Genomic DNA, 27,107 nt, shown 5'->3' with positions numbered 1-27,107 from the left:
CTGACATGTGGTCTGACTTTATTTTCTACACAGACAGTGATGCAGTAGAAGCCTAATCAGCCTGGGGAGTGTTGTTGTCATCCAGTGTTGGCACATTGGATCTCAGCATTCATTGTGTGACCATGCATTTTGTCTCGATATACTGGTTCAACGGACTCAATTATCTATAAATATAGGATAATCTGTAAGTGAATGCAAACGATTGCAGTGTGCATTTGGCAAAGCACCAAACATTTATTTCATTTGTACATAGGTTGTAAACATACTGTAATTACACAGGTTTGAAAGTCTATGCTTCGAAGTCTATGCTATCATAGCTTTAAGCTAAAGAGGTGGAGATGCAAACAGATTATGATCAAAGTCAAATTTGATTCAGAGAAAGAACGTGAACGAGATCACAGCACCTGGGCTCAGCAGAATCAATCACATGAACGCCAACACTTGGAGTCACTAATCCTCCAAATGGCGAAGGAAGGTGATATGTATAGGGCAGCGCAGAATCACAAAAAGAACATTAATCGTTTCTGCACTCAAATAGCCAACAATCCAATACAGACATTTTTCAGAATCCAGTTTTAATATTTTTGAATGAACAATTCAAGGAACATGAAACATTTTGTTCATTACAAATAAAAAAAAATCGACAGAGCTTTTGGACACTATTGGACAAATTTAACTCCACAGAAAAAAAAATGGTAAGTTAGCCACCACAAATAATGTTTAAACTTGATTGTGTTATCAATATATAAACACGGTTGAAGAGCCAAAAAGAAACTGAGATACAATATAACATCTGGGTGAATAAGGCTGGGAAGAATAAGCCCTTTCTTACAATATTTATATTACTATCTCATTTTATCATGGCTTAATATCCCAATGGGCATACCAACTGGTATGTCATGAAAAAAGACAAAATGCTTTTAGAGTTGTGTTTTATGTTCCACTTGTGTTAGCTCTCATAAAAATCAAATACTGAAAGTTATATTATTTACAAAAGGATTATTTTTTGCTTTACAAATTGGAATGTTTTCAATAGATATTTTTTTTAGCAAATTTGTTTTCAACACACATCAAATATATTCATTAGATTTATTTCTATATTGTTTACCAAATACTTATTTAAACTTAAGAGCTGGGGCACATGCAAGATTTTAGGGTGGATTCAGAAAGGCACAATATTGTACACAATAATAATAATAATTACAGTTTTATCAAAAAGCACTTTTTCTAGCACCTTGAGTGTTTTGTGATTCTGCACAAAAGCACCACTGTGGTTTTATTCAGAGCAGCACCTGGAGCATCCAGAGAGGGAGGCATGGTAGGAGGGGGAGGACAAGGGAGGATGGGGCTTGGGGTGAGTGGATCCTCTCTCTGTTGCCGAAGGTGCGCCACTGTCCGCCACGGCATCAAATGTCCTTTTCCTGATGTCACTCCCATTACAACATGTAAGTTAAAGTCATGTGATTCTGGCCCTACAAGGGCGAGGAGTAGTTTCCCCTGGTCAGCGCTTTCATGACAGGGCCTTGGGGGCACTCTTCTTCTCCGGGCTTGAGTGGATCTTCTCGGGCAACAAAAGAAAACACAGGTTTTTTTGCTTCACAGGGAGAGAAGGTAAAGGTTGTCGGATCTCAGCATGTGGGTGTTAATATGTACCCTCTGACCCTGTCCTTCAGCGGGGAGTAGGGGTGTGTCTAGCCGAGGAAACAGACAGGGCCCACCTCAAAGCCAAACCTCTGGTTGGATTCCCCAAAGTCATTCAGCATGACGTCAATGATGGGCAACTGGTCGATGCGGGGAGTGTTGATCTCCATCACAGTCTTTGAATAGCCCTGCTTCAGCTGTGAACACAAAGGACAGACAGTTATGTAGTTGGGTGGTGTAGTATGGTTCACAAAATCTTTTAGGAGCCTTTTATAATTAGCATTCAAAAAAACATGTTTGTTTAAGATTTTTCTCTAATGAAAAAAACACATTGGGGCCCAGTCACGTTGACAAAGCAGCAACAGAAAATGGATGAATTGATGGAGAGATAATATAGATGATCATATGCTCAGCTAGAAAGAGCAGAAGCTGGTTGTAATGTTGGTACAAATTAATACTGAACCGTTGTCGCTTGACAGACAATTAACTGCAAACTGTTTTGATAACAAGCTTCTGAAATGATCAAGATTTGCTACTTTTCTCTCTTTTTAGATAATTGCAATTTCAATAAATTTTTTTAAAAAGTTGATCGAACAAAATAAACAAGGAAGATGTTACCTGGGGCTCTCTTTCTAACATTTTACAAACTCAAAGTTATTCAATTGTTTTAAAAAATAATTTAAAGGTGTCTTACATCGGTTATCTAAGTGTAAGAAAAAGTCAGTACAGTAACTGCTGTAAAATCAATAAAAACTACATACCATAGGTGTTCAACTAGGGCTGCAGCTAATGATTATTTTTATTAGTGATTCATTTGCCCAATTTATTCCTGATTAATCAATTTTATTATAAAAAAGAAAAAAAAATGCCCATCACCGTTTCCCAAAGCTTGAAGTTAAAGCCACAGTTAAAGTTAGACCAAGATTAAAAAACCGAAAGATATTCCATTTAATATAATGAAAACAAAGAAATCCATTAAATATTCTAATTTGAGAAACTGGAACCAGCGAATGTTAAGCATTTTTGCTTAAAGAAATTTAACAATTAATCGATTATCAAAAAACGTTATGGATCGACTAATTGGTTAATCATCTAATCATTTCAACGATACCTTGACATTTTATTACAAACCATTACATACTGTAATTAGTGCATTAAAAGAGGATTGACATGTTTTCTTAACCAATATCAGATTCAACACACAGATTCTTCTGGTCTGTAGCTGTAGAAACATTGTTGTATGACATTCTTCTACAACAGTCTACATATTTGTGAGGATTAGGGGGATTTCATGGGATTTAGTAAAAATGTAATTGCAAACTGAAAGTTAGAAAATGAGTGTTTACCGAGCAGCTGTCCATCAGTGGCTTGATGAAGGGATTATTGTCGTAAGACATCTCCTCATCGTTGGAGCCAAGGAAGCGCAGCGCCTTGTCGTAGTTGTCAGCCTTGGCGTCGTACCAGGCCACGGACTGATGGCAAATGTAGGTGAAGTTCTGCCGTGCTGAGGAGCTCAGCAGCTTCAGGAAGGTCATCTGCACTGTGTTGATGGTGTTTTCTGCCATGTCAACGTAGCTCAACTGGGGAAAAGGAGATTGAGAGAAGGAAAAGGGGAATGAGGAAAAAAAAAATGATATGGAAAAAGGGGGGAAAGAAGGAACAGGATAGTTGTGTAAAAGGATGGAGGGAGATGTATAACAGAGGAAGGCAGGGTAGGAAGAAGAGAGAGATTGGTGTGAAAGAGCTCCCATAAATGAGGCAAAGTGATAAAGCTGCAAAACTGAAAAACTTTTCTAAAAAGGATGTGAACATCCATGGGGAGGTAATGGACAAGAAAATGAGCAAAGAAAAAGTCATGTAGTTTGACTCACAATTTTGCCACGTTTAAATTCACTGAACCATGAACCTGGAGACTCCTTGGGCCAGTTGGATATCCTAACCTATAATGAAAAACAGCAAAAAAAATAAAGTGAATGACAATTGGAGAACTTTGTTTTTTTGTTGTTTTTTTTTGTTTTTTTTTACATAAGACACCATTTGATTCAGGTCTCATACTGTATTTAACAGATGTTAACATCTGCCTGTTACTTACTCCTGCGGATTTCTTATCTGGGAAGATGCAAGTTTCTCCGCCTGCTGTGAAGTTACACAACACTTTGATGGAGTCTCCTATGCAGCCCTGGTTTGGATCAATCCAGTATTCACCTGAGAGAGAAACACAGCCATCACACAGAGCCAAGGAAGGGGCAAGAAGCACAGATTTGGCTTCGTAGAGAGTGAATACTACTGCTGTTATTTAGTGTTTACATCATCAGAGCTTAACTGTCTCAGAATACACTGATGTAGTATGTATGTTGTTTGTTCTTTCCAAAAGTGTAGCTTTGGTTTAGAGCTGCAACATTTAGCCGATTAATCAATCAGTTGATCGAAAATAAATCAATTAGCAACTTTTTTCTTTTTCTTTTTTAAATTGATTAATTGTTTAGGTAATTTTTCAAGGAAAAACGCCAAACATTTGATGGTTCCTGGTTTTAAAATGTGAGAATTATCTTCTTTTCTTTGTCGCACATTATAATAAGTTGAATATTTGGGGGATTTCAACTGCTGGTTGAACAAAACAAGACATTTGATGATGTCACCTTCTGCTTTCGGATATTGTGAAAAGAACTTTAAAAAAAAAACATTTTGCGGATGTCTTTCTAAACTATCCTTTTAATAAATTGTCTGTAGACTTACAATGTTCTCAATGCTTCGGTTAACATTTAGGGACCCTCATTATACTACTGTTGAAGTGTGGTGATATTTTTTGCCTTTTTAGTGGTATAATAAGCAATTTGTTTTTACTTTCCCTGTGGCCCGAATACTAGCGTTGTAAGCTAATCAGCGGTCCGCGCTAGCTTGTTTCAAGCTACAAACACATTCGATTAGCATGAAAACATGTCCCAGAGAGCGATCGAGTGGGTACACATCTGTTATTAACCCCTAGGTTGGTTTTGCGCCGGAATTGTCCTTTAAGTTACAATCATGTTTAGTCTCCCTAATAGCGACCAGACACTTTTTTTTTATGAATTTCTTTTTTTACATGTTACTGTATGTTTACCGTTTGCTATGACTGGAACTGTAAACCAAATATTATTATTGATAGATTCTGTGTCATTGGTTAATACTAATATAGTCTCGCTTTGCCAGACCTTCCTCGACAGCGCTGCGGAGGAGGGTCTGGCTTGTCCACACAGCATTCTTGGATGGTAGAAAAACGTGCTCTGGTTTATTAGCATATCTTTAAACCAATCACAATCGTCATGGGCAGCGCTAAGCACCGGGCAAAGCCACGGTGCCTCTGCAAAATAGCCTCGGGAAGGAACTTGTTTTGGTGGAACATGTACGTTCAAAAGTTGTTTTAGTCGTGCAACAGACAACTCAGATTGGACAGATAGTCTAGCTAGCTGTCTGGATTTACCCTGCAGAGATCTGAGGAGCAGTTAACCATAGTCCTCATAAATCGACCTGAGTTTAAAATTACAACACAAAGAAAAGCGGAAGGTAACAGGACAACCGGCCTAAAAGAGTGACATACAGCGGAATATCCGTCGGCAACAGAGCAATCCCGGAAGTGGGACGTCGTAGATATAGACTACTACTAATATAAACCCTGTCTCCACCCTACCATCTGGGTAGTCAGGCTGGCTGAGGTGCAGGTCGTTGCAGGTCCTGGCAGGATTGTCTTGGGTGCCCATGGGGAACTTCATGCGCTCAATGTCCTGTTTGAGGTTGTTGAGGGATCCAAAGACATCCTCCATTCCCTCCATACCGAGGCCATCTACGCTGTAGTCTGCCAACGCCTTGTCTTCCTGCTTCTCAGCTTGCCGCCTGGTCCTTTTGGCAGCCTGCTGGATGGGCAGTGGCTGGATGATGTCACCGGGTGGACCCTGTAACACAGAGGTTAAGGTCAAGCATGTTATTGCTATTGATACATATTTATCAAGGGATGTTTTCCAAAGTGTGCACAGCCTTTGTCAATTCCAGCGTAGAATAATCTAGAATCTGGTCAGTGCTCAGTCTGCATCCAACGATTATTTTAATTGTTGTTTAATCTGCCAGTTATTTTCACGACTAATTGTTCATCTGAAAATGTCCAAAAAAGATATATATAAAAAAAAAAAAACAGGCTTCAAAATTTCCCACAGCCCAAGGTAACATCTTCGATCCAAAATGTCTTCAGACCAAAACCCAAAGATATTCAGTTTACATAATTATAAAGCAGAAAGAAGTGGCACAATCTCATATTCGAGAAGCTGGAACCAGCAAATGTTTTTTTCTTGAAAAAAAGACTGAAATGATTTATCAATAAACAAAACAGCTGATTCATTTTCTGACTAATTGATTAACTAATTGTTTCAACTCCAGTGAGTACTGCATTTAATCATAACGCTACAGTTCGTGCACATTTAGAGCATTCTTAGAGTATAATGTGTTTAACAATTATGCTTCGGTAAAACTATCTAAATTTAATGATAAGAAACTTACAGGTGGTCCAGGTGGTCCAATCAGTCCAGTATCTCCCTTCTGACCTGTTGAACCCTGACAGAAAACAAAGTACCGTTGACATAATTAAAACACATAACGGGCAATGAATGGCATCAAAACACGGTAAAGAAAGAAAACACAACTTACAGTTGATCCCTTGGAACCTTTCTGTCCTAGAGGGCCCTGTTGAAAAGAAAATTAGGAAAAAAGAAAATTAAGAGATGAACAAGAGTCATGATGTTACAAAGTGGAAAAATGTTTTGGTCAATAAGAAATGGAACTTACAGAAAGACCAGGGGGACCAGGAGGGCCGAGAGGACCTTGGGGACCACTAACACCCTTATAACAGATAACAGATCAGTCAGAATGCAATTAATAGGTTAATATATACAAGTATTTTTCAATATGGCAAAAGCATGCAAAATCAAAATTGGCAAATTCAATACAAAATGGGTTTTACTGTTATGCATTACATCAGAACATACTCTTGACACGTAAAAAACCTTTGTTTATGTTAAAATGATCTCAGATTCAACCAGAAATTTGTACTATTTCTATGTGATCCCGACATGATTTTACTGAATGTCGATGAACAACACCCAGCCCTAATTACTCTAATATGTCTTCATATCTGTAATAAAATAAGTTAGTGGTCTTGTGAGATTTTAACCTCTAAGTCTAAGTAGGTCACACTACGTTAAATACGTTGACATGCAGCGCTATGACTTTATGAGATTCACAACCAGAGGAGACAATGGAGAGTATAGTTTAATAAAGCATACTCTGCCTGACACTTACAGCTTCACCCTTGCCACCTGCAGTACCCTGAGGTCCAGGCAATCCTCTGTCTCCCTTCTCTCCAAACTCACCAGGAGGACCAATCAGACCGATAAGACCTGGATGACCCTGGCGCAGGCAGGGAAGAAAAAATAAAGAACAAAAAGTGAAACAAAAGCATCGACATACATTTAGAGAGCAAAACAATATTTATACCAATTATGCATTAGACAAAAAGTAATTTTCATATTTACTAAAGTTTAATTTCTGCTCATTAATCACCTGCAGAAAATGAAAACCGTTTTTCAACGTGCAAGTTTATGCACAGTTTATGTCTGGTCACACAACCTCAGTACAGTCTTATTTCTGCCTATAAATAATTAGTGTGTTCATAGGGGCCGTCAAATTTAACAATGGTAAATGGCACCTGCTGCTAGGCAGAGATATTGTTATCTGCGTCTGACTACTGCATGCTGGCATATAACCAATGACCATCCCAGCAACAATATTACTGGACTTATACATATTCATTCACTGCATTAGATCACTGTGTGATGGCACAGAGCAGAGGCTTTCTTCATCCTTACTGGGAGAGACTGAGCAAAGAGATACAGGCAATAGGCCCGGATGTTTGCTTACTTTGGAAGCTTCCGATAAGCAGATATGACAAATCCACAATAAAGCAATTTGAGATTAGCATCGTAATAATGGCTTACCTTCTCTCCCTTCCCTCCAGAGTCACCTTTCATACCAAGAAGTCCAGGGGGTCCCTGTGGAGGGAAAGAATCAGTTTGTGAAGCATAACTGACAGCAAAATTAATACACATTATTTTACAGTGGCAGCCGTCGAAGATCTCTGCATTCATGGTGACCATTCTCAAATTTTCCAATTGCTGTAAGTAATACTTCAGGGGAGCACCTAAGGACTATTTTCATGATTAACCCACAGCTCAGGGCGACGCCTTTAAATGTCATGTTTTGTCTGACCAACAGTCCAAAAATCCAAATTCTCACATTTAAGAGGCCGGAACCAGCAACTGTTTAGCATTTTTCCTCCAATGATGACTAAAACGATTATTCAATTATGAAAAATAGTTGCTAATTAATTTTCTCTCTCGATTAATCGTTACAGCATTACAATACTGTAATGTTATCACACCAAAACCTGGTATATTGAACCATAAAAAAACATTTTCAGATGACCAATGTCCTTTATTTGGCTAAAAGCATGCAACCTCTTAAACAATGAGTGGGCAAACATGTTTTGACTGAACAATAACTATAACTATTGTTTTACTGAGCAGGTGGGAGAACGTGTCTTACCATAGGTCCTGGTGGGCCATCTTGACCAGAAGCGCCAGGCAGTCCTTGCTCACCCTGAAAATAAAGACAAAATGATTACAGTATTTGGCGAATAACATGAGAATAATCTAGATACTAGATTTTAAAGTTACTAAACTGTATTTTAAGAAACAATACATGTCCCAAAAGTATCCATGATACGAGAATTGTAGTTTTAAAACAAGAACATTGACTTTCAATCATGTCATTTATTCCATAAACATGAATTCATTAAATTCTGAGATGTGGCATTTCAATCAGAATATAATGTGAAACCTGTGGCATGAAAAGTGACAGATTTTTATGAGCAAAATGTACTCACAACAGGGCCAGGGATTCCACGCAGTCCCTCGGGACCAGACTTTCCAGCAGGCCCCTGAGGTCCCACAGGTCCAGTTTTCCCAACAGGGCCCTCGGCTCCAGCTTCGCCCTGTAAAACATCAGAACAAATTAAAAATGACTCCCTTTTCTCTGTCTCCGGCTCATACATGTCTGGGCGCTTAAAGGTATTGTTTGCAATTACATTCTCTGTCTCTAACTAAACACAGAATGTAATTTTGTGTATCCTTTCTTAACAAACATTTTGAATGCATTTTCTTACTTGAAAAAACTATTGAAAAGCTGATCTTTTAGACATTGTGTTCATATATAAGTACGTCCTTGTGCAGCAGATACAAACAAAAGCAGGACTCACTCTTAAAACCATTGCTCCACAGTGATACTGGTGCTCAAAACTCCACACGGTATCTCAAATGCTGTCACTTTGTATGATCAAAAAGATCTCTTCAGCAATAACAAGACCTCTATCCCACTTGATAATTGAAGCAATCACGGATCCAGAAGTCACATTGTCTGATATTATGCAATGTGTTCCCTCCACAAAAAACCTCAGGTTGGAAGGATTCGAGGAATTTGCAACATTCAAACAGATAAAATGTTACCAGATTTCGTCTGTTGTCTCTGAGCAGTTCCTGCTGAGTTTTTATGTGTTGAAGTTTCCGAGATGTCATATCAACTAGGATGATAGGAGGAGGGGATTAAATTGCTCTGACAACCAATTAGGCCTGGATTTGACACTCTAGGATCAACATGCAGGCTTTGCCTTGTCTCCATCAAATCAACTCTAATCCTTTATCTCAATGTGGACAGAATGTGTACTTTGTATGTGTGTGTGTGTGTGTGTGTGTGTCTGTGTGAGGGATGGAGAACAACAAAGAACGAGGCTATGTCTGAGATTTGTCAGGTTTTCTTTTTTTAAGATTATTTTTTGGGGCATTTTAGGCCTTAATTCATATAGGACAGCTGAAGACATGAAAGGGGAGAAAGAGGGGGGAATGACATGCAGCAAAGGGCCGCAGGTCAGAGTTGAACCGGGGCCGGCTGCGTCGAGCAGTAAACCTCTACATATGGGCGCCCGCTCTACCAACAGAGCTATCTGGGCACCCTTTGTCAGGTTTTCTATCTTTGCTTTCCTTCGAGCCGACTGATTCGGAGACAAACAATTTCTGTGTGCAGGTGTACAAAGATTCTTCCTATTTGATGGTCTTCAACTGTGCAAGCGCTAGCATGTTTAACAAAGCAATCAAATCTGCAGATAGCCTCGAGAAACCCCACTGCTTCTTTGCTGAGACAAATTCAGCAATTTTTACAACCTACAGGATCTGAGGTGAATACATAAATGTACACCAGAGCATAATATATTAAAGGAACAAGTTAGTTTTTTTAGTTAAATTAGTGTTACTTTGCCCTTGATATCATTACAGACATTTCATTCCATTTTTGTATTAACTACCTTTTAGGCAGTGAAGTCTGGCAGCCATTTATGGAAGCAAAGACAGACCATACAAATTACAAAGCTGTTTTTCTATGAGCGGGTCCCTGCTTTGTTTATCTCGTGCATGCACTCGATACACAGTCCTACTAATGCTGTCACGCTGTTCCACTAATCTACAGGTGGTGGTAACACGCACAATATATGCAGTAATACACCAGCAAAGGTTGAGAAGAAAAGACTGCAAGCTGCTAGACATGGATGTAAACAATGGTGTGTTTTATGAGGATGGAAATACACTTGACACGCTTGTTCCTCACGAATTCACGAATACACACAAATACACACGATGCGTTTTGGTGAGCAAAACTGAATGTAAACGTACGTTTTGTTTGTTTACAAGACTCGACAGGATCCCTTTAATACCTAGTTGTGACATATTACCACTAATATAATATTAATACTAATATTTTACAAATAATTTGAGTTAATTTAATAATTGGACATGCACCAATTGAACACTTGTTCTATTGTCTTTGCAGTACTAAATTACATGGTTCTTTCCAGGAAACACAAACATTATTAGGAAAATATGGACCTGTAAAATTATTTGAATTCCCCTCTTTGAAAATGTGAAGTTTTGCTATTTCAAAAGATGTTAATAAATTGATATAGAAAATTATGGTCTGGTGTTTCCAGTCAATCATCTGAACTTTCCTTTCTTGGATAACATGACTGACAGCGGATTCGATCAGACCTTTGTCCTATCAGGTTTCATTCTGAGGCTCGATTGATTATCCAGGTAGTTAGGAAGTGTGAATTTTTCATCTTAGGGTCTGTATTTCACCAGTCCGATTTGATCATCTGATTATTTTGACTTGACTTAAATTCTTAGATCTGAACATGACCAACTGAATTTGAGCTACTTGAATATAGCAGTTTGACACTTACATGTGTGAACCTTAAAAAAAATAAAAACTAACATGAATATAGACATGAATTGAGATAGATGGCTTTCAAAGTAAATTCAGTGGTGTTTAAATGTCAATATAAAATAGTCAGTAGCAATAACATTTTACAAATAGGTATTCAGTTGCTTATAAGATTCAAATTAAGGCCTTCCTTTGCTTCCATACAATTATCCAACCCTGATCGGAGAAAGAATAAGATCTACAATATTATTAGGTGATTGTTATTTGTAAAAGTCAAGCTAATGTCAGACGGTTAGCAACTTACCTTGGATCCCTTTTCTCCTTGTCTGCCCTCCTGACCTGCTGGTCCAACAGTTCCCTGAGGAAAACAACAACAAAATGCAATTATAGTTTTGCACATGAATAATTCAAATATACAAATATATCATTGTAATTAAAAAAACTACCTTAATAAATATACTCCCTCATGTCAAAACCTTTTACATAAATCTATTGAAAATAACACAAAATAGGTAATTATTCTCTAAAAGGGAGTTCTACAACATTTGCAGAGCAGCAGTAGTTTCATGTACATTATATACTAATTGTTCAGCTGATGCAGAATCAGAAAAGCTTTATTGCTAAGTACGTTTTTTACACATACAAGGAATTTGTTTTGGTGTTGTAGGTGCATGTCACACATTCTCTAAAATAAGTTAAACAAACAGGTTAAACAGAACAAACAATATAAGTATAAATATATGTATATATATATATATATATATATATATATATATATATATATAGTATATATATATATATATATATATACACACACACACACAGAATCATCATCTGACCTTGGAACTTTTTTCAAAGAGAGAGGGTTTTGCAGGGCCAGGCAACATCAGTGCAAGCAAATTGCCCTACATTCCAAACATGCTGAGCTAAAAGCACATCAGCATTTTCACCAAACAGCCTCTGGTCAAAACCTTGTACGTAAGTGGGCTGTCATTTGCCATTAGGAACCATAATCAAATAGACCAAACAAAAGCCATCGGTCTTCAATGTAGGTTATAAGCCCTTGCAACTGTGTATGTGCGTTAGTGAATGTGTGTATGGAGGCATGTGTGTGTGTGTGTGTGTGTGTGTGTGTGTGTGTGTGTGTGTGTGTGTGTGTGTGTGCTAATGTAGACAAGAAGCCACATGCATCAATGAGCACCAAACCTGAGTCAATTTCGAAGAGATATTGGGAAAGAGACCCCAAATTACCTTGGTGAAATAATAATATTGCCAAGTCCATTAATATGGACATGGAGCTGGGGTCTAATTTGTTCTGTAGCCTCTGTCACCTGGATAGTATCCCTTGGAATACAAATTGTGGGTCTAAAAAGTGCTTACCATACCTACGTTTTTAAAATGTATGATCAACTGTCCAAGCCTGCATTTTAATTCTAGCCACCGCATTGCAGGAAAACAAGCAAACAAGTGTGTCTGATGCTTAACAAAGAACATGTTTGGCAGTGAAATACCACAACGAAAAAATATCTTTTAGACATTTATATCTCAGGTAGCTGATACTGTATCTACCGGATGGTCATCTACTGTGCACAGTAGATGACCATCCGGTAGATACAGTCCAGTATCTCACCATAAGCTGTGTGGTCATGACTAGCTTGAGAAATGAATGAACAACTATTTGTGAATTGTATTGAAATTTAGAAATCTCCAAAGTCAAGAAAATGGCAATGTAGATTAATGCAACACATGGCTTCATTCCTTATTCACAGTCGTGAAAGAAGTAGTCAGATCCTCTACTAGTATACAAGTATCAGTAAGTATAATGTACTTAATGTCTTAAAAGTACTTGTTCTCCAGCAAAATGACCCCTGTGACTGATGTACTGTAATATTATACTGATGCATCAAAGTAGTCTTTTACTGTTGGAGTTGGTCAAGGTAGAGCTAGTTTTATTAACATTGTGTACAATAGGTAGGTTAGTCCAGTGGTTGCTAACCTAGTTGGGACCTTCTAGTGGGTCACAACACAAATCTGAGTGGTTGTGAGATTATTAATTAATAAACAAACTTGTATTTCTTTATTTTTTCCTCTAATCTTTGCTTTTTTGTAAACACATTGGATAGCTTTACCCCATTTGAAACTCAAACAGTTATTTCAGTGAAACCATCTGAACAACTAGATATCTGAAACAAGACATGAGGTCCCAAGTAAACATTGTTTTTTGTAAAAGGTCACAAACCAAAAAGGTTAGGAACCACTGGTTTAACCTTAAGGCCTAAAGGTTAGAGACACGAGCTTGTGACCGGGAGGTCATCGGTTCAATCCCCAGATCGACAGGATAAAATCTGGGTGGGAAAAGTGAAAGTGCAGCGCTTGTCCCTCCCTTATTACCACCATCACCTTAACCCCAACCACTCCAGTGGAGCTGCTCAGTGGCCAGCAGATCAGACTGTGGTTGTACCGGGCAGCTTCCAGGTGTGAATGTGTGCAACTGTGTAAATGTGGTCAGGGCGTTCCTGCAAAAGAGAGGCTGCCTCTCAGTGAACCTTCCCTGAATAAATACAGGTTAAAAAAAGGTGTAAGTAATAATGTTTTATAATGTAAAATCTTAGTCTGAAAAGTAACAAATAACTATAGCTGTCAAAAAAATGTATGGGGTCAAAAGTACAATATTTCCTTCTGAAATGTAGTGGAGAAGAGAGTAGAAAGTAGCATAAAATGGGAGTAATCTATCACTGCTTATTCATAAAAAATAAAAAAAACAGTGTTCATACATTAATATGACATACAAGAGCTACATTGTGTACGTACTATATACTATGTTTGTATTAATATACAGAGATGGCAGCAGAGCTGGTTCATACTCTGGAGGATAAGTTACACTTTACTGTGCATCATCTCGGCTTAAATAAACAGAACTAAATATCAGTTTCTATTCTCTCTTGCCATATTGTGCCAGCCTTTCATACAGTACATTAATCGCGTGTTTTATTGCTAACTGTAAAACAGTATTACAGTAAATGAAATGCATCGTAAAAAATGCCACGCTAGTGAAATGAAATAATGTCAGTTCAAGTCTGATGTGACAGAGGGGGACAGTGAGTGCCAGAAATTAAAGTGACACATTCATTTCCTGACATTAGGAGCAGCAGATTTCAAGTCAAACTCACAATATTTCAATATTCTCTTACAGGATGATCTCTGTCTGCAATTACTGGCTATTCCACACACATTTTACCTAATGGGCACCATTTCCTGTCAAACATATATAGTACATAGTAATTTAAATTCCAAACATATAATGCTATCATAATGTGTGTCACTTTACAGTGGGTAATAGCTTGCAAGCCCGTAAGAGCATTGTGAATCTAAAAATAGAGAACATCTCGAGAGTTAGCAGAAGTATAATCTCATCCATCATTTTAGAAATGTACTCACCCTTTTGCCAGGAGGTCCTGGTACTCCAGCCTCACCAGATGGACCTGAAGGGCCCTAAAGTAGAGTAGATGTAACACTTAACTCCACTTTACAAAAACTAAAAAGTTTTGTTACATAATGAGTTATCCCTAGTGATGAATGTCATTTTTTGGGATTATTTCACACCCCTTTCACCATATAGTTACATTTGTTTCAGTTTCAACAGAGCTGGATTTAAAACAAGTAACTGCAACATGATTTCAAATGACACTGCTAGGAGGTTCATTTCACTTATTGTACACATTTTCTAGATTCTGAATGTTGAAAAAAAAACATAATTCAGTTACTAGATAAACAAAATGCCGCTAATTCAAACTATTCTGCATTCTCAGGTTACTGCACACATTAAGGAATTAATCTTGCTGTATTCTTGCACATCATTGTGTGCATGGGAAATCAAGTTTAGTAGCTGAATGTGACTGGCTGGATATATTGATTTGTTTACATGGCACATTTTTACAATTTCAGATCACGTAAGACTTACCGGTTGTCCGGCCTCTCCATCGTCTCCTTTGTCACCTGGTAAACCGTCAAGACCCTAAAATATAATACACAAATGACAACATTAGTCAGCTCTTATACTGTACTGCGACGCAGGGTCTATATTAATGGCAGGGTCTACATTAATGGCACATTCAAGAAATTTACATACAAACAATAACAAAATCCTCATACACAAAATGGGAAAATCAAGAATGTCACATTAAAAAGAGAAAAAAAACAAGACCTTATTGGTAATAAAGGCATGTATTGCTACTCACTGAATGGTACATCATCCTAAACATAAGATTGATTGAGGGATAAATGTAGCACTTACAGCAGCACCAGGCTCACCAGGGGGACCAGGGTCTCCTGGGAAGCCGACAGGACCCTGCAGACAGATGAAGACACTGAGAAGACTGAGCTGGACTCAGATATTTGACATTGTGTCAACAACATGTCTAACAGAAGACAGCTCGACTGAGAAATATGACAGTGGTTCTGCAGCTGACAGCTTAAAGAATGCATCAGTCATGGCTGTGTATGTGACAGTGGAGGGGACATACGGGGTTGCCCTTGGGACCGTCATCCCCAGAGGGTCCGCGGGGGCCGGCGGGTCCAGCAGCTCCGGGTGGGCCTGTTTCTCCCTTCTCACCAGTCTCTCCTCTGGGTCCCTATGGAAAAATGCATCACAGGCTTGTCACAAGGAAAACCACATAAAGCCATCCACGTTTCTTTGACAATAGCAGGCTAAAATAAGGCACGGGACATACGTGTTATCAAATCTGTCACACCAACTGGCATCAAAAAATGCACCAAACTGTCTCTAAGAAGAACTAGTATAGCTCTTAGAGCTGAAAAAAAATAAACCAAAAATGAAGCTGTTTTCATCTGCTCTGGAGTTTCATTTTAAAATCCTATTTTGATCCATTAAATGATTACACAAAAAAGTCCTATTATTATAATATTTTATTTGCTCTAGTAATAAGCGTTGGCTCTGACTAAGAGCAGCAGTTGGAGAATAATGACAAGCCCAAAATCGTTAGTTGGCCCATTAGAGCAGAGCACGTCTCAGTCGATGCCAGCATGGCACCTTTAAAATTGACCTTGATGTGATGTGCAACACTGGGTCTATCTGTCACTGTTCATAGATACACAGCAGAATGCTGATACGTCAATACAACGTGATAGACTCAGACTCAAGCCCATACCTATAACTAAGGTGAGGCCTGCCTGGTCTACAAAACCAGTGCTTAGCCCAGATCAATGGCACTGCTACGATTTGTGAATACTTAATCATGATTTTTACCGCTGGAAAGGAAAGAGCAGAGGCATTTTTGTAGCCAAACACTGATGCTGCATTATGAAACTTATGTTGTGCATATCATAATGAGTAATGCAGGTGATAGAGTTAGTAAGTTGATGTCAAATGAGTTAGGAGAAAGTGAACTTCTGGTCATTTTGGAGACATTAAACAACGAAATTTACTGTGGGGAACACCTCCACGCTATCGTGATGCTTTTTTCATTCAAAATAACTCCTGGCATATTCTGACTTTTGCCTCTAATAACAGCCTCGCATTCTAAGTGATGTTTACACATGTATAAATGATCAGTTATCTTGTTTTTGAAAATAACAAATGCTATCTGAAATGAGATCATCAGTATTTTAACATGACACTGTACTTACTGCAATCCCAGGCTCCCCAACTGATCCTGGGTTGCCAGCTTCACCGGTTTCTCCCTGTTAGATCACAGTGAAAATGTGTGAAAATGTGGATTTATCACACTCGCAATAAACAATCCAGATAGTGTTATCAGCTGACTAACTTTTGGTTTGTACATCTACTTTGATGTCAAACACACACTTTTTTATGCATTACATGGTACTAAATATGGCAGCACCCTGCAGGAGCAGAAAGAGAAACATTCCAAAGAATTATTTATTTTGAGGCAAAACATATCAAAGGAGAGAAAATATATATATATATATATATATATATATATATATATTTATATTTATATTTATAAAGGAGCTGGAATGTGTTTTGTTGAGTGCTTCCACAATCGTCTGGACGTTGGTTTTTACCTTCTCACCAACACCTCCCATTGCACCAATACCACCGGGAGGACCTTGAGCTCCCTGTGGATAAATCACAATGAGAACATTTAGGGAAGTAAGAATCATACGAGAAAAATGTGTGCTTTTGATTGACAAAAACGTATGAGTAGGGCTGGGTATCTTTAAAAAAATTGTTCAATACCGGTACCGATACTGATCCCGAGACTTCAATGCCGGTTCCTAAACAATACTTTTTTCGATACCAATCTTATAAAACAAAAAGAAATTACAACATTACACATTATGGCACAAACGTGAGCCCTGTCTCTGTGCGTAATGTAGAGTTTTTCCTGCCTGCCTCTGCGATGTGTAACATTAGACAGCCAATCACAAACATTATTAGATCTTGGTAGAAGCATGCTGTGTGCTTATTGGCTCACTGTTGGTGAGGAGATTTACTCCTTAGATATTGAATTTGGGTCTTGAATGACGAGGCATTTTTCGGTACTTGATACTTTAGAGGCAATTCGGTCAGTACCTGAAAAGTATTGAAATTGGCACCCAGCCCCTACATACGAGTATGACTGAAGCCCCGTCAAGAAAAAAGAAAAACAATCAGACTTACGTTGGCACCGCTGGAACCCTGAGGACCTCTGGGGCCAGGAGGACCAGGTGGACCCTGTCAGCAAAAAGTTGTGGTTAGTATAGTAGTCGTGCCAATATAGCTTTCTATATGTTGCAGAAGGCAAACTAAATGTATAACTTTCACAGTAAAAAATAAATCCAAAAGAATCACCTGGTGCTATAATGTTTATGTTTGGTATTTGTTTAGTCACCACCCTTTAGTGCTATATTCATCGTATTTTTAAAATTAATAAATGCTACTAGATATAAAAAAAAACATACTGCATGGGAACATAGCATGTTTTCACCAGTAGAAATGTTTGTGTCAATACATCTTTTAGAGAATTCAAAAAATCTGCTAATTGGCTTGAGGAGCTGCCAAACGCAGCCACGAGCCAACACTTCAGAACAATCAGCACAATTTCCCACGTGTCTGGGTTGTACATGAAAACTATATGAATCGCTGCAACAGAGAAAAATCACAGAAAGAGCTGAACTCACCATTGGTCCAACGTCTCCATTCTCTCCCTTCTCACCAGGAGGGCCGGGCAAACCCTGCAAAGAAGGCACATATTCTTCAGAACAAGTAAAGAAGGGTCATGTGTAGCAGCAACTGAGACAAAACGGCACATTAGAAAATCCACAGACAGGAGCAGGAATACCTTTGTGCTGCTCATTAATAGGTACTTACAGATGATGTGTATTGAATAGTGAGCTTTAGAATGCAATGTGACGGTGAATGCATGAATACAAGCAGAGCCCCTGAGTGTAAACACACAATTAGTCAAAAAGGACACCTATTGTAATTAAAGGGTATGGGATGCATGGGTATAATCAGCCTGTGTAAATTACAGGGTGGGAGCTCCATCCATCTATGTCCACAGGAAAGTGGAAACAAAGAGGACGGTGCAGGCGGTGCGTATTTTCCAGTTTTGGTATTCAATCATGTAAAACAGTTTGAATACAACTTGGGAAGGTGTATGTGTGACACAAATGAAGGAGCTCTCATATGCTACTGTTGCTTATTGTCTATCTGCATAATTGCAGTTATTATTTGTTGTGTTAGTTAAGCTCTGATGATGGAGCATGCATATTCAATAGGTGGGTGGAAAGCCGCGGTAATGATAAGTTACTGTGAAACTAAAATGACATTGAAATCCATCATTGAGATCACATATGTGTAGTTTCAGCCCATTTTGTTGATTTAATGTACCTCTGGAATGGCAGAGAAGGCTACTTTATAACAGATTCTGCCTGGGACTTTAGTCACAGTAATAAAGCATGAGGGTAGTAAGAATGGAAAAATAAATTAAGCATCAAATTATTTCATGCATTATGTTTAGACGTGACAGGCCCTTGATCAATGCTTTATGTTAGGCTTCTTTGAAAAATGTTCTAATGGATTAGAAGGCCGGTAAGAAAAGGTGCATTGTGAGTTAAATTAACATCCACACAAACAGATACATAAGCACATAACTACTCTTTGGCTCACATGTCAGAGCAAATAAATACATGCTTACCTATATTTAATATTTCCCTTTACTTACCAGACTAGCCTGACGTAATAAAATCTTTATTACGTTATTAATTCCCATTTTCATCCACATCTTAACCTTTTGATCTGAACAATGCATCCACTCAGAAAAGACTCCAATATTCCACGGCAAACACAGGTCTAAATGATGGAAGCCTTTCAAACCGAAGGCATTCATTCCCCGTAGTCAAAAATCATTAATGCTACAGATAATTAAATTGAAGAGCTGAGCTCACAGTGGCTGCTGCCATCTACTGAACGGCAGCTTAGCTAAACATAATTAAAAGAGTGGAGATGGAGTGCATTATGCCCAATTAAAAGCCAATTGCACTTAATAACAACGTTATCTGGCCCTATTGACCAGCAGGGCTTCGCTCTAATTTCATCCTCAGTGAGTCCTTGGATAATTGACTTTTAGATATTCTAAAATGTGCTGTTTCATTATTCATTGCCACCAAAGCAAGTTTCTTCAACTTCAGCTCATTTGGCTTAAATAAGCCAATGCTGAGCTCTTTTGCTTTTCTTTCACTTGTTGCAGTTTGGAGGAAAAGAGAGCTAAATAGAGCAAATTAGAGTGGGGTGGTAGTCACATACTGTAAAGTTTTGTCTTAATCGTAGTATTACATCCTTATGGAGCAATTTAAAAGCAAACACTGTATACTGTTTAGTCAGTTTCCTAAAGTGAGATTATCTATCAGTGTGTCAGTGAAATGACTCAGCTATGTCAGTTACACAGCGACATCTACCTAAAGTTAGCTTACATTAGTTAACCTTAGCCACTACAAGCTACTGGTTAGACCACACTATGTAAGGTCGTATCTGCAAGTTTTTTGAATCGAGGAAAGGCAAATTTTATTGCTTTATCTTTCTCTCTTGTGCAATTTGCAAGAGTAGGAATGTGTTACTTCTTCTCTCAAAAGTATCATACCAGTAGTCTAATTTTAATACCAAAATGGGTGCTTATACTTTGTGCATGATTCAAAGAAAAACACTTTCTACAAATCAATGAACTACTACCATTAGAAATAAGATTAATGTGTGTTGAAGTGGAAAATAAAACTGCTAGTCATATATTGATAAAAGCCCTCAAATATCCCTCTTCCACACAGCCTATATCCTGCATTCTCCATGTTTGCGTAGGCAGGGTGTACTGCTCGACTATTTGTAGTGTCACAGGTTTGATACCTGACAAAGCAAATGTGTCCACCCTGGTATCAAACGCATCATGACTGCCTGCCTGCTTCAGAATTGCTGCCTCTTTTCTCTAAATCATCTAGGAAATGAATACTGTTGTGGGCCATATTTGCAAGAGAATTAATTTATACTATACATTGATTAAAATATCTAATTGAATACAGGCTACCACGGCAGCTGGTCTCTTATTTGGGCCCGGGACCACTGCAAGGAAGTGGTTTGCTGCATGATAATGATGTAGTCTGAGTGGAAAACCAACAGCAGCCTTCCCTCCCCTATTAATGGCGCGGCAAAATGCCAAATGCAAAATGTTAGCAATGGTGATGGATTTTGAGCACTGTCTATGCTACGGAAAGTCCTTGAGGGGGAAAAAGCATTACTTTCCCAGGAGCAATGAAAAGTGTTATTAGGAGCTGAGGCTGCATTAATAAATTATGCTCTGTTTTGATTTAATGTAAATGATGTAAAGGAGTGGTGAAATGTTGTCGGTTTAAGGGGTGTGGAGGAACTCATTCTGCTCCAGCTGGCTCTGACAGAGGAAAAGCGATGTGCATATCTAGTGGGCTTCGTGATCTGGTTGTCATGTGTTCAGAGAAGGAGAGAAAGGGAATCAGTGTGTGTGTGTGTGTGTGTGTGTGTGTGTGTGTGTAAAAGATGTCGACCTTACCTGTAGTCCGATGGGTCCTGGTAGACCGGGGAATCCTCTGGCTCCTTCGTCTCCTTTCTGGCCAAACATACCCTGCTGTCCTCTTGGTCCAGATTCACCATCACTGCCCTGAGGGAGGTAAAAGTTCATTAAATCTAAACATTTAAACACTTCATTCTGATCCTCATTAGCCGAAGCTTCGGCAAATGCAAGTCCACAAACACTGGTATCTAAGTGAACTTTCGCTTATGGGATTTCTCTGCCCTCTTAATCCTTTTCAAGGTGATGGAGTATGTCCAAGCTCAAGGTGGAGGGTGGGTCGATGCTCGTATTCAAACACAGATTAGGACAGACAGTTTACCTTAATGCTTTTTCTGAAGTCATTTTATGGCAATTTCATCCATCCATCAATTGTCTACACCCACATATTCTTGCTCAGGGTCATGAGGGGGCTGGACCTTTTCCCAGCATGCACCCTGGACAGGTCAGGGGTTTATCTCAGGGCTAACACATAACCAGACATTTACACTCACAGGCCATTTAAAGTTTAGAGTCTACCTGCAAATCTTGAAGGCTAGTCAAGCATTTAGAGGAAAAGTCAAATACAAAACAAAAAAGGACAAGGGTGAGGCCACGGGGAACCTGGGAAAACAGCAGCCAGATTACAGTAACAAAGCGCCTCATCAGGAATGCAGGATACAGTAGAGTGTAGCCACAGGGTTATGGTAAACAGCGTATGTGAAAGATGCTGACTTCATCTGTGAAGTCAGAGGTGCACAGGGCTACAGAGGATAGAAAGGGGCGACTACAGGGAAGGAGCGAAGTGCTGACAAACTGGGAGTTTTTAGTTCAAATGCATGTCAGCACTTGAAAGTGCTTGTGGAGCTCTTGCTGAGCCCTGGGATATGTAGGCAGCCTCAGGTGCTGGTACTGAATGTAGAGCAGTTTAGAAAGCTAAATGTTAGGTGATTACAGGTAGCATGAGTACAGCTTTGAACCGAAGAGTCGCAGACAAGGTGGACTCAAATTTAGAGAGACTGTAACCAAAACAAAGTCACAAATCTGACTGCTCCGACAGCTCCTCAGGGAGATCGGAATCAGAAATGAGTGTCTGTGATGTGTTTGAAGTTAAATACTGCATAATTGGTCTTTCATTGTTACACCGCATGCACAACTTGCTCCACTATTTTTCATGACACATTGGAGTTCTTCGATTGATAGAATTAGATGGAACCGCCAAAATAATATTTAGGGAAGCCTAGAACCGTTATCATGACCAAAATGCGAAGCTTGGTTTGGGTAGCTTGCTTCTCATGATTAGTGAAATGATCCAACAAGGGCAAAGTGTTTATGTGATCATGAGCATGAAGCCTGCCGATAACGGGTGGGAAAGCGTAAAAGATTATATTTTAATTACAGTTACATTATAATCATCATTAACATCACAAGTATAAACCAGGCAAAATAGTTTTCTTTTGTCTAAATGTGCAAAATAAAACAAAATATATTGTTTACAAGAGGACACAAACAATCCAAGTTATCGCTGATCCGATGTCAGGCAGATCAAACTGCCGCAAGGGGGCACTAGTCTGTTACTGTCCGTTGTTTCCCCTCCACTGTAATAAATGACTTCTCGTCTCCGTTAATCAGACAATGTGTAAAGTTGTGCATGTGGTGTAAATCGAGCTAAGAGAAGCTAAATACTTAAAATGTGCAGTAAAAGTATATTCCCCAGAAGTGACACATTATATTCTGAAAAACTGTCTCAGTGTTTTCTGTATTACAGCTATAAGAGAGCGGAAATCTGTGCATTCAACACACGCTGAAGTTCTAATTAGAAAAATTATTTCTTAGGGGCTTTAATCATCATAAATCAATGTATAACAACTTGTACTAAAATTGTGAATGTTTCATTTTTCAGGACTCGGTAGTTATTTTTATATGAGTCTATCTAAAATTTGAAATGTGGCTGATGTAATTGAATGAGATATGATTAGTAGCTGCAGGCATACATTCTTAGGCCTCGAGGCATTAACACATGCTGAGGCAGATGTCATTTATGACTCACCTGAAGTGCATCAATCTTATTATATGTTTAGATTGTGCCTGAAACAAATCTAAGTGAATATTTAAGGATTTTTGTTCACCTCATGTTAAGTTAGAAACAAACTTTTACATCACTTTGTGTTTCCTCCTGCCCATTAACATTTCAAAAATTGTTCTTATACAATATTTATGTTTTTATTAGACACTGCTAAATACAAAAACACAATTGATTTGTGGAAAAGGATGTTTACCACATCCTGATTAAGATCAATAGAGTTTCATTCCAACTGCTTGACCTTAGTTGTATCTTAAAGACAATACTGGCGAATGAGCTGTTGTAAACCTCGTTAAGCCTAAGCTGAAAAGAAAATTGGATCATTCATTTTCCCTGCAAACACCAACATTTTTCCTGGATTGAGAGGTGGGGTAGATAGTATAGTTGAAATGTATAACAGCATTAAACTTGCAGTAATAGAAAGAGGGCAGATAATGGTGAAACTACACAGCATGAGTCGGGTCCCAGTTCTGAAGGTATGAATACACATGAGCAGACTGACTCACCAACACAAACAACTGTTAAATAATTTGTTATTCAGCTTGTGTGCACTACCTGCTCGCGGCAATCCGTCTCACCAGGTCTATTCTAGCCCCCACAGAGCGCTGCAGATGCTGAATTTTTGCTAGAATGGTTGTTAAGGCCTGATAATTTACAGCAATGAGCTCTTAGTCACCCTCAGGCCATCAGCTATTGTAGAAACAGGACTTTTTTGTTGTGTTAATGAGATGGATGAGTAGAGGATGTTCTGCAGCATACAAGGCAGGCAGTATTCTCAGCTAAACCGGGTGCCATATGAGGTTAATACATGGAAATGATTGGCGGGTTGGCGTACCATTGTGATTTGTGAGACTCCAAATTCAAGAAATCCCAAATACATAACTGCAATGTAATTGATGGCTGGGTGCTAAAAAACTTTCTAAAGGAAAAGCTGTTAACAACCATGATGACAAAAGTCTTTGTGGGGTACCCTGCTGATAGCAATAGTTTGTGTAAAGAAATTTGTGTAACGTTACAAAAATATAAAAGGATGGGGATTCTTAAATAAATGGGGACGGCAGCCAAAAGGTTTTTGGAATATAGCAATACTGTTTGCATAATGTATCCCTGACCTGGCTAGAACAGTAATTAATGTCTGCCCATCTGGGAATTTTTATCTTTAAATTTTTTTTTCATAAATCTTATTGTAACAGTCTTCAACTATGCGCCATTAAGAGCCAAGTGTCCGATTTTCCAATGTATCTAAACACTAAGAGCTCATTTAACTGATTATTACACCATCAGCCAGGAATGGTAAAGTCTAAATAAAAACCTGCATAGAGTACACATTGCTCTCGGAACATGATCGGAAATGACTAAATAACAGGGTCTTGTGCTGCAGAACCTGACATGATTCAGAGTAACTCTCATCTGGAGACAAGTTAAAAAGATCTGCCCACCGGCTTTTGGCTTTTGGTTTTTCACTTTTCCAGTTTCTGTTTTGCATCATTACTGTCTTTGTCTTCATGGGGCCTTGAATTTGAGTAAATATTTTAAACTTAATATGCTATTTCAATGTTCTGATCCAGAACCCACCATGGCAAGCAGGGGCTACCATTAGCTACAACATTTCAATTGTTTAAGTCATGTGAAATGTTGAAAACTGTGGAATTTAAAAAAAATCAATACAAATTCAGAATCTGCCAAATAAAACTTTGAATCCTGAATATGACCTCCATTAATAAAGTAAACAGAGTGTATAATAATATTTCACAGGGAAAAGTTGACATTAGATGGCCAGAGGAAGTGATACTCACTGCTGGACCAGGAGCTCCGACCACACCCTGAAGACCGCTTGGGCCTGGTGGACCCTAAAAACACACGGAGCAATGAGATATTGTTATTGGGATCCCCATTAGTTGTTTGCACTTTCACTTCATACAGTAAGCAATAAAATAAAAACGTTAACATTGGATCAAACAATAAAATCACATCAAAACCAATAATTAATGTTCTAACTACAGTCCGACTATTGATATACACAATATAGACCTGTTTCCAGTTTCCATTTATCAGTTTCCCAAGAGAAGAATGGAAACAATTGCATGATTAATCTGTTTATCCTCATACACAATGCCTACCTGAAGGAAAATACATAATATTTAATTTATTTGAATTGATGCTTGTGAATAACCAAAGTCAATTGAAAAACACAAATGTTTTAGATGAATACAAAGCCCACTGATAATAATTAAGAAAACATAGCAGCACTTCAGTTAATATTTTGCTGCAGACTGTTCAGGGCAAGATAACCTGAGATTTGTCATTGCAAAGTGACCTGTGTTCTTTGATTTATTCAGCTCATATGAGAATTCAGCAAGTGAGATTGGTGTTCTTTGCTCAATTAGCATTGTTTATCATTCAAAACGCATTGCCTTACAAAACATTTTTTTTAGGAAAAGTAATAGGAGAGAGAAAATAAAAGACTCACAAGTTCACCCTTGTCTCCTTTGCTTCCTTTCTGTCCAGGTCCGCCAACTTCTCCCTGTGGTGCAATACAAACAGCAGAGCTCACATCTCTCTTATCCATCTTAAAAGGCTCTTGCCTCCCATGTTTAGTCAAAGTCCAATATCTTAAAGTGTCACCTTTACCACGAGTGGGTAGTAAATATTTCTCAAGAGATTCTAGAGTGTTTGCAATTAATTGATTGGCTCCCTGTCTAACCCCATTGGCACTATGATTGACAAAATGGTGCGATAGAAGACGTGACTAGGCTCAGAGAGGCATAATGGTTACAAATGTAAAAGTCCAGATCTGTGGTTCAGTGATGCTGTTCAGAAAGGTTTCCAGAGTGTGCTTATTTTGTTTACTGAATGCAACAATCTGATATTATTTTCTGACAATGTAGGCTAGAGGCATAACTGTGAGAGTGACGGTTTACTATGTTGTTTATATGCGTGTATGTGTGTTTTCTATATGCACTGTAAATTAAGACGTGCATTTTTGTATGACATCGGACTACATGCTTATTGTGGAATAGTCATGTGGTGTCTTTACAACAGTAGTCACAAGTATAAAAATACCAAAAAAACAAAGTAAGAAGATATGCCAAGGAGTGCATCCACACATTTTGAAGATACTGACATTTGTGGACATGAGTTGTATTATTTGCTGTTGAACAACATTGTTCCGATCTCATTAGGAAGGAGCTGGTTAAAGATGTTGAAATGTTTAAATCCAGGATTATCACAGTGGTATTCCAGTGCATCACATCTTTACTCCACCTTGTCACCGTCCTCTCCAGGGGGACCCTGAGGACCAGCCGGACCAGGAAGACCAACAGGACCTTGAATGCCATCACGGCCAGCAGGGCCCATGGGACCTTTCTCTCCCTAAACACATCACATTCATTAAGACGTGTCACATTACCAGCAGTCAAATCAACATTATCCGCAGTATATGGAAGGTAACAAGTGAAGTGTTTGAGTGAGCATTAGAAAGAAATACTCACAGGGCCGCCCTTTTCTCCAGCAGGGCCGGGTGGTCCTTGGGGTCCATTGCGTCCTGCCAGACCAATGGGACCTCCAGGGCCAGCAGCACCTCTCTCTCCAGGAGAACCCTGTCACCAAATAACAGAGACCCACCAGTCATTGCTGCATCATTTGGTAGTTAACTAAAGAAGTCAATTCCCTTGAGAAAAGGCACACAACGGCTGAAAGTCACAGAAAGTGTTGAAAGCATTAAAACTCTGACTTCATTAGAAAGGCTGCACTAAAAAGGAAAGGTGTTTTTTTCTCCAAGGCAACTTATACAGATAAGACCCACAGTGAGGTTACGTTCTAAGGTAGCTGAAAATTATTTTTCACTGTAATCAAGACCGGTGGAGAGTCTAAGTCCATTGGAAAAGGTAGGTTCTGTTGTTTTTATTTATAGCCTCAGAGACCTGGACGCCAATTAGTAGAGTGCACTGCAGGCAAAATACTTCCTTTTGACTGCTGGGGCTTAACATACTCAAAAACTC

The 27,107-nt window shown here is 38.7% G+C and overlaps 1 protein-coding gene across 1 annotated transcript in view; it reads right to left on the bottom strand.

The window, feature by feature from the left end:
• Positions 1-210: 210 nt before the first annotated feature.
• LOC144526665 (collagen alpha-1(XI) chain-like) overlaps positions 211-27,107 on the bottom strand; it is an 84,796-nt gene continuing 57,899 nt past the window's right edge. The window contains 26 exon segments of the mRNA XM_078264278.1: positions 211-1,838; positions 2,988-3,221; positions 3,513-3,581; positions 3,734-3,846; positions 5,309-5,570; positions 6,169-6,222; positions 6,316-6,351; positions 6,454-6,507; positions 6,967-7,074; positions 7,662-7,715; positions 8,269-8,322; positions 8,609-8,716; positions 11,294-11,347; positions 14,428-14,481; positions 14,951-15,004; positions 15,284-15,337; positions 15,513-15,620; positions 16,636-16,689; positions 17,035-17,088; positions 17,633-17,686; positions 18,133-18,186; positions 21,027-21,134; positions 24,903-24,956; positions 25,577-25,630; positions 26,371-26,478; positions 26,598-26,705. Of these exon segments, the coding sequence (XP_078120404.1) occupies positions 1,692-1,838; positions 2,988-3,221; positions 3,513-3,581; positions 3,734-3,846; positions 5,309-5,570; positions 6,169-6,222; positions 6,316-6,351; positions 6,454-6,507; positions 6,967-7,074; positions 7,662-7,715; positions 8,269-8,322; positions 8,609-8,716; positions 11,294-11,347; positions 14,428-14,481; positions 14,951-15,004; positions 15,284-15,337; positions 15,513-15,620; positions 16,636-16,689; positions 17,035-17,088; positions 17,633-17,686; positions 18,133-18,186; positions 21,027-21,134; positions 24,903-24,956; positions 25,577-25,630; positions 26,371-26,478; positions 26,598-26,705 (2,265 nt within the window). The 3' untranslated portion in view covers positions 211-1,691.

Source organism: Sander vitreus, chromosome 12 (genome assembly GCF_031162955.1).
Source record: "Sander vitreus isolate 19-12246 chromosome 12, sanVit1, whole genome shotgun sequence".
NCBI classification, from domain to species: Eukaryota; Metazoa; Chordata; class Actinopteri; order Perciformes; family Percidae; genus Sander; species Sander vitreus.
The sequence above is the reverse complement of the archived record's forward strand: the minus strand, read 5'-3'. Positions and strand labels throughout refer to the sequence as shown.